The sequence below is a fragment of the Myotis myotis genome, unplaced genomic scaffold, assembly GCF_014108235.1.
Source record: "Myotis myotis isolate mMyoMyo1 unplaced genomic scaffold, mMyoMyo1.p scaffold_m19_p_10, whole genome shotgun sequence".
NCBI lineage: Eukaryota > Metazoa > Chordata > Mammalia > Chiroptera > Vespertilionidae > Myotis > Myotis myotis.
Window position 1 is genome coordinate 78,701,852 of NW_023416314.1, and position 7,704 is coordinate 78,709,555.

At 58.6% G+C, this 7,704-nt stretch overlaps 2 protein-coding genes across 3 annotated transcripts; both read right to left on the reverse strand.

Moving 5' to 3' along the window:
• Positions 1-1,241: 1,241 nt before the first annotated feature.
• FAM89B (family with sequence similarity 89 member B) lies at positions 1,242-3,801 on the reverse strand. Of its 2 annotated transcripts, none has more exons than XM_036326662.1 (2): positions 2,688-3,801; positions 1,242-2,058 (listed from the first exon to the last, which is right to left on the reverse strand). In XM_036326662.1, the coding sequence occupies exons 1-2, from the start codon at positions 3,147-3,149 to the stop codon at positions 1,780-1,782; spliced, it is 741 nt and encodes a 246-aa protein (XP_036182555.1). In that variant the 5' UTR covers positions 3,150-3,801; the 3' UTR covers positions 1,242-1,779. The 2 variants fall into 2 exon arrangements, with proteins under 2 accessions (XP_036182555.1, XP_036182557.1); XM_036326664.1 differs by having other exon boundaries at positions 1,242-2,068; positions 2,688-3,649.
• On the reverse strand, positions 3,802-7,704 carry ZNRD2 (zinc ribbon domain containing 2). Its single transcript, XM_036326665.1, has 4 exons — positions 5,060-7,704; positions 4,813-4,964; positions 4,597-4,681; positions 3,802-4,181 (listed from the first exon to the last, which is right to left on the reverse strand). The coding sequence occupies exons 1-4, from the start codon at positions 5,076-5,078 to the stop codon at positions 3,838-3,840; spliced, it is 600 nt and encodes a 199-aa protein (XP_036182558.1). The 5' UTR covers positions 5,079-7,704; the 3' UTR covers positions 3,802-3,837.

Below are 7,704 nucleotides of genomic sequence, written 5' to 3' on the forward strand. Positions count from 1 at the left end.
GGCCCGGCAGCACATCAGCCTGTTCCCTCCCGCCAGCGCCCGAGCTCTGCAAGGTTGGTGAGCGGACAGAGAAGCCTGGTGCTTGACAAACTCCATTTACACAGGATGCCTCATCTGCCAGGAGTACCGCCGAGTTGTCTCCAGGAGGCAAGAAACTGGGCGTGGGTCTGCGCAACCCCAAAGCCTAAGTGAGCGACTTCCTGGTCCTGTTCTTGCTTCTTGGTCCCCGTTGTGGGGTGATGCCCAGCCGGTGTGGCTCAGTGGTTGAGCGTCGACCTATGAACCAAGAGGTCATGGTTCAATTCCCCGCAGGGCACATGCCTGGGTTATGGGCTCGATTCCCAATGTGGGGCATGCAAGAGGCAACTGATCAATGTTTCTCTCTCATCATTGATGTTTCTCTCTCTCTCCTCCCTTTCTCTCTGAAACCAGTCATATACATATGAAGTTGGGGGGTGTTTGTGTGTGAATGAGGGAACGAGGACCCACCATCCCCAAGTATGCAGGCTCCTCTGGTGGGTTTGGATCCCAGTCCCAGCAGAGTGGTCCTCCATTTCCTCTGTAAGACTTTTTAACTTACAACCCTCAAGGTCCCAAGTGCTGTGGGGCCAGGCCAGGCTGTCTGTATGAGACTGAGGAATGGGGGTGTCTGGGACCCTGTCTTATGCACCAAAGCCGGGGGCACTGACCCCCACCTCTCCTTCAGGGCTTGTTTGGCCTCTGGGAGACCTGGGATGGCGACTTCACCCCCTTCTACCTCTGCAGCTCTTTCCTCCCACCCACAGGGCGCTCACTAGCTCCCAGGCCCTTCCCAGAAGTGCCTTCCCCGCTCTCTCCCCCCTCCCCCTCCGAGGGGCCCCTTGGCCTGCGAGCTCTGGCCCACCCATTTCCTGTGCCGCCCCAACTCCGCCCGCCTCGACTCGCGGTGGAAAATTTCTCTCCTTCAGATGGGCGGCTCCTTCTCCTTCCTTCCAGGCCGCCAGGAAGGCCCCGAGTGAGTGGGAAGGAGGCTGGGCTCCAGGCCTCCGGCCAGAGAGGGGAAGTGAGTTGCCCGCAGACACACAACCGCGGGGCCAGGCTGGGCCAACTTGGAAAGCTCCCCGGTCCGCCGGGGGAGGATGCGCACCCGCCGCCGCCGCCTTTTCTCACTCGGTTCCGGCGCCACCTGCCGGCGGAGCACGGGGCCGCACTTGCCAGAAATGCCGCTCTTCCCGCCCCAGAACCAAGCAGTCGGAACGCTGGGACGCTGAGAGGATTTATTGATCTATGCGCCCAGGAGGCTGGCCCCTCAACTTAAATATCCTGCGCAGAGTCTTGGCCCTCCCGGCTGTGGGCGGGTGCCAGACTGGGTCCTGGAGCCCTGGTCGAGGGCAGTGGAACCCAGGGACCGGAGGTGGGATGCCCCGAGCCAGCAGCTGCCAACAGCAGCACACGCTGAAGAGGAGATGGGAGTCAGATACGCATCCCAGTCCGAGATACCAAGGGAGAGAGGATGCGCTGGGCCCACGGACAGACTGAAGGTTGGCTAAGCCGAGGTGCATACACGGGGAAGAGGTGGAGGTCCAGCGCCAGGGGCAGCGGCTGTAGCCCAGGTGCCTGCCCAGAGGCAGCGAACCCGACGGGAGAGGAGGTTGGCAGCTGTGCCTCTGAGGGACCAGGCCTTCCCTCCAGTGGAGGGCGGTGGTGAGGGGGAGCAGGCACTACTGTCTGTGTACTTGATGAGGGGTACGCTTCTGAGCCTTTTGCATGGGTACATGCCCCCCCCCCCCCCCCAGCTCTTCAGAGGTTGATGTGGAAGGCATCTTGCAGCCACTGGTCACGGGCATTGTGCGTCTGGGGCACAGTGAGGGGAGGTGGGTCTGGGGGCAGGCTGGCGTCAGGAGGTTCGTCGTCATCGGATAGGCCAGCATCAGGTGGGTAGGAGCTGTCTGAATGCAGGGAAGATGACAGGTCCTGGCACAGGCTCAAGTCTTGGCACAGGTGCTTGTAGTCCTGGATTGACTCGTACAGGCCCCACAGCTGGCACAGCAGGGACATGTCCAACTGCCGCAACCCCACCTGCAAAAGACTGAGGGTGGGCTGGGGTTGGGGTCCAGGCCACCCTCAGCCCAGCCGCAGCCCTAGCCATCTTCCCACACTTTCTCAGTCAAATGTCTGTGGACACAGACGCCACCTGCAAGCTGTGCATCTTTGGCAAGTCACTAACCCTTATCTCTAAGGAGATAACCTTGCAGCGGTTCTCAACCTGTGGGTCGCGACCCCTTTGGCGGTCGAACGACCCTTTCAGAGGGGTCGCCTAAGACCATCCTGCATATCAGATACTTATATGACGATTCATCACAGTAGCAACATCACAGTTATGAAGTAGCAACGAAAATAATTTTATGGTTGGGTCACCACATGAGGAACTGTATTTAAAGGGCCAGAAGGCTGAGAACCACTGAAGCAGGATGGAGTGAAATGCAACGAGGAAAGCGTTTAAAAACACATGGAATTATTGGTATAAACGGTAACTGAAATTACTGTTGCCATATCCCTTCTGACCCAACCGGCTCCGGTACGTCCTGGGAGACCCAGGCCGCGCTGGTTCCGCCCTCTGCGCTCCACCCCACCTCGGGGCTCTCCTATTCGGCACAGCACCCACCCCCTCTCCCACCCAAAGCCCTGCCCGGGACCCAGCTGCTCACCATCTCTTTGCGCAGCGCCGCTAGCGCCGAGTCGAGGTTGACAGGGCGCCGCGGGCCGGGGGGACCGGCGGCAGGTCCGGCGTGGGCAGCGCCCGTGGCGCCGCGGGGCCCTTCCGGGACGCGGGACGCCCGGCTCAGCTCGTCGTGGATGCGGCTGCGCTGGCTGTAGACGCGCTCCAGCTCCCGCCAGGAGCCCCCGCTGGCGTTCAGGAGCCCGCTGAGGCCGCGCGGCAGCGGCGGGAGTCCGGCCAGGGCGCAGCCCGTGCCGCCCGGCGCCTCGGCCGAAGGCAGCCCATTCATGGCCGGGCCGATGATGCCGACTCCTTCCCTCCAATGCTCCGCTCGGGCTGCCGCCCTCGGGGCCCGCACCCCGGGGCCCCACCGGCCGAGCCCAGCCGCCGCCCGCAGGCCGCGCTTTGTTCCTACCCGGACGCCTCCGACTCCGCCCCGCCCCCTCCGCATGGGCGGGGCCTCTCTTAAAGGGGCAACGGCAGCGGGCCCAAGTTCCTTCCCCCCCAGCCCCCACCCCGGCCCGCGGAAAGCTGAGTAAAGGGAATGGGCGACAGAAGGGACACAGAAAAGGTGGGGAGGGAAGAGACCGAAAGCGGCGGGCACGGTTCATTCACGGTTCTTTACGCTCTCCCAGCACTGTGTTGAATTATCCTGTCCAATTATAACTCCCAAGGGAAAGGATCTAAAAGCGGGCTCAGGAGGCTGGGGTAAATCCATACTTGGTCCCTAACGGGCAACCTGATGCCTTGTCAGTGTCTGAATACCCGGGCTGGGCAGGGAGGCAGCTACCAAGGGGACTGGACTCCCTAGCTCACCAAAGGGTGGAGAAGGAGCACTGGATGGCTCAGGAGGCCAGAGGTGCTGCGAGGCACATCCCCCCTGTTCCTGACTTTTCGGAGGCAACTATCTCAGAGTCCTCTCCCTCCCCATCACCCCCGAGTGGGGAAATTGAGCAGAAACAAGCCCGACTCATGTCTCGGGACATCAAGGAGATTAGATAGTGGGAGGGTGAGAGACCAAAAGCAGGAAAAAGGCGAGTGCCATTGGGGCTAGCATGCACACTCAGAACCACGGCAAGAACAAACCACACAAGAGGAGCAGCTGTTTTTCTAGCGGGTTTTTCTCAAGGGGGGGTCTCTCAGTGTTGCAGCTGCTGCAGGCTTTGCAGGGCTTCAGCACAAGCCCGGATAAGGCTACACAGCTGGATGCTAGTCTCCAGGGAGGTGCTAGAGCCCAATTCAGCTGAGGCCCAGGTCAGCTTCTGCAGGAGGGCCTCCTGTGTGCTGGCCATGACATCTGCATTGGGAGGCACAGCAGGAGGGGCCGGCCCCTGGGCTGCCTTGAGCCCTGCTGCAGCTCCCTCACAGTGCTCTGGGCGGGGTACTGGGGGCTGAGGGGCGGGCCGAGCGCCTGAGGGGGGTTCCAAGGCAGAGGCGAGCTGGTGCTCCCGAGCTTGGGAGAGGGCAGCCTGGGCATTCAGAGCTAAAAGAGGAGAAACCGAGTAGAATGGTCAGGATGCCTGGCCCACCTCGGCCCTGAGCCACCTCCTAACTCTCTACTGCTCTGCTCTTTATGTGCCTCAGATGTGTTCCCTGCCACTCTACAGGGCAACTCATTCATTTTCTTTTTGTCTCATGTTTACTTACGTCCTCGAGTCATCGGTCTCAGCAGGACTATGCCTCATGGAGCCGGGACCCTCCCCTGTGTCTGGCACACAGGAAGTGCTCGGCACACAGGAAGTGCTCGGCGCTCTTACTGAATGAATGCTCCTTTATAGAGCTAACAGGAGAAAGCCCTTACCTCCGTCCCACTCAAGGACGCCACTGCCACCTCCCAGCACTACTGCTCCCAGGGCTCTATCACCACGCTTCTCCACCAAGCACACTCAGCCCCTCACCCGGATTATCCTTATCCACGTCTGAATCGAGCTCCTGACAAGCCACGCAGTAGGTCTGCCGCTGTTTGTTCTGGAGGAGGATCGTCTAGGGGCCAGAAAGCACAGCGGCAGGGGTGAGACGCCAGGCAATAGGGACCGGAGAGGAGAGGCTGGGGAAGGGCCGTGAGGCCTAGTCTGTGTCCCATCCCTGCTCCCACATCCCGAGTCCCTCCTCACCCCACAGTCCGCGCACGTGTCGCCCAGCATGCGGTAACCACGCAGGAGGTAATCGCCCATGAGCGAGGAGATGCGATTCTGCCGCTCCCGCCGAGCTTGCAGCACCTTCGTCTCCGCTTCGGTCGGAGGCTCCCAGGAGAAATCGTCGACTTCTGGAGAAAGAAAGGCACAAAGGACCTGGTCCCCTCGCCGAAGCAGGTGGCCTCCCGGACCCCGCAGCCGCGGACCCCGCAGCTCAAGTCCTCACCTGCACCGTTCAGGGCCATGTTGCCCGTTGTCGCCGCTGGGCTCAATGGAAGTGACGCACAGGCAGAGCGCCTGTCTCCGGCTCCGCCCCCTCCGTGGTGGGCGAGGGACGAGAGCGGAAATGACGCACAGAGGCTTCCCGGACGTCGCGACGCCCCGAGTGAGGCGTGTCTGCTGTAGACCACCCAGCCCAGTTCGCGACCCCAGCGGGAACCCAGTAGGAGGGGCTTTCCCGCGGTGACTCCGCTCGGCTCGCAGCGCACGGGAGTGGCTGCGCAGGCGCTGTTCTGCCCGCCGGCTCCGCCTCCCCGGGGGTTTCCCTTTCCGCACTGGCCGGACCATTGACGGGCGGGGCAGTGGCGTCATCACTGCAACACCCTTGCTAATAGCGGACGGCCCCTTGCTCGCGCGTGGAGCCTTTTCAGGCCTCAGTACTTACCACTTCAACCTGCAAGGCAGGCCAGCAGAGACCATTCTCAATTTCTATACCTTTCAGCCTATTTGCATGTTTGGTGCCCCAGTCTCTCCATCCCCTGCCTACCCTAAGACCTGGGACTGATAACGGAGTCAGCTCCTAACTTTTTTTGAAGTTAAGCCCTCAAAAAACCTGGTGCTTAAAAACACTGTACTGGGCATGCGCAGTTCCGGGAGCGGCCACAGCTGAGGAATGCTTGCTGGAGAGGGAGGGTGAAGGGCTTGTTTCACATGTCGGTAACCATTATGCTTTCCTTGCTATTAAAATTACTCGTGCTCCCTAACATTGGTCTTGGTGATTTTTTTCTATTTTCTTTGTTCTTTTCCATACACATCCTCTCCCTTTTTAGGTTTGGCCAAGCCAGATGGGGCAGGCAGTGGGCTCCAGAGGCACAGCCTGCAGTGCCGCAAGGCTGTGCACCAGGGCAGTGGAGAAGGACCTAGGACTTAGACGTCCCATAATCTCATCTGCAACCTCCTTCTTTGGTTAGGCAGCACATGCTTCTGCAATATAACCTGAAGAATTAATGGGAAAATATCCTCAGGTGAGGATTAACAAAAATTAAAAATGGAACTGCCATTTTCTGATCCTTGCTGCCTCTTGCTTACTTGGAGAGCCCCGAGCCCTCTTCGCTCTCTCCCTCTCCGGGCAGTGTCCCTGACTCGGGCCCTGGCCTCACGTCAGTTCTGCCAAGCTGACTAGAAGGATTCTCGGATTCTAACCTGTACGCGTAGACCTTCCTGGTCCTCGCTGTCTTCGGCTCCCAGCCTCACCCTGAATTCTTCAATGCACCTTCTGTGTCATCGTCATGGCCAATATCCATTCAACAGCCTAGTCTGCCTGGCACCAATGAAGACCCTTACACTCATCCTCCCATTTAGCTCCCTTCATTTCCTCATGACAACCTTATGCGGGAGGTACTGCAGTTATCCCCATTTTACAGAGCAGGAAACTGAGTGATTCTTTTAAAATATGAATCAGATCATGTCACTATTTTGCTTAAAACCCTCTGGCATCTCCCCATCACATTTAGATGAAAATCCAAAGTCCTTACTATGGTCTCCAAGGCCGTACAGATCTGGCCCTCGGCCTCTCATCTCTTCCCACCCTCCCTGCCTTCTTCCTCTCCCACCACTCAAGGAGATTCCCATAACCTTTCTCCACTCAGGGCCCCTCCCTGCCTCAAGTTCTGCAGGAGGGTGGACAAGGCACAGGCCTGGAACCAGGCAGGCCCGGTTTGATCCTGCATCTGCTGCTCACTGGCTATGTCACCTGGAGTGGTTTACCTCACCTCTCTGGACTTCAATTCCTCATCTGCCAAACAGGCCTTATACCTGCTGAGCAGGGCAGCTCCAGCTGGAAGGCAGTGTGGCTGAGGTTGCTGAGTCAAGGAGTCCCAAATGTGAAACAGATACTGTCAGTAATAGCCCCGCTGCCCAATAGAGGGCTTAGCGCGGCAACGGTTTCCGCTAACGGGGGAAACAAATCATAGCTGATCAAACTATCTAGACTCTGGAGCACTCCGCAGATGTCCGGAATCGAGCTGTTGATCGACCTTGCACTGTCCAGACGGTCTCCATGGTTGTACCAGACATGGCAACATGCCAGCCATCACTGAGCGGGCACAAAGCAAAGGGCTCTGTACTCCTGAGTCCTTCCCAGTCCTCGACAGGGGTGGGCACGTAGAAGGTCCCAGAAGTGCTGGTGATAAAGCCAACGTACAGCAGTGAACTTGGGCTCTCCCATACCCTTCCCTCACCAAAGAGTTTAGCACTCTCTCTGTGAGCCAGCCCAACGCCTGAGGCACTGCTGGCATGGCGGTAGTGAGGCCCATTCCCGAGTGACAGCACACACAACGGTGGCATTTTCACACACGGCTCAATTACAGTCCCCCCTCGACTGCCTCACAGAGCAACGCGTGGCTTACACTGTGCAGCTGTGGCTCTGAAAAATCATAACGTACATTGTCGTATTTTCACACTAACAGTTTCTGAAAAGGGGTCAACTTTCCTTTAGTTTTTTCACTGCCACGTGAATTGATATGACATCTCTGTGAAACAGGCAAGGGCCAGATGATACAGCGATAAAAACAATAATACTCAACTCTTGGTATATGTTTTCTTTGGGCTGGGCACTGTGCTAAGAGCTTTGCATGAATTCTCTCATTTAAT

Bases quoted from the DNA above. Each gene is read 5' to 3' on its own strand.
- FAM89B (XM_036326662.1), bottom strand. From the start codon at position 3,149: ATGCGGAGGGGGCGGGGCGGAGTCGGAGGCGTCCGGGTAGGAACAAAG. The intron at 2,059-2,687 runs GTGAGCAGCTGG...AGTCTTTTGCAG, and splicing joins CGGCGCTGCGCAAAGAGATG to GTGGGGTTGCGGCAGTTGGA.
- ZNRD2 (XM_036326665.1), bottom strand. The intron at 4,682-4,812 runs GTGAGGAGGGAC...TCTGGCCCCTAG, and splicing joins ACACGTGCGCGGACTGTGGG to ACGATCCTCCTCCAGAACAA. The intron at 4,182-4,596 runs GTGAGGGGCTGA...CTCCTCTTTTAG, and splicing joins CGTGGATAAGGATAATCCGG to CTCTGAATGCCCAGGCTGCC.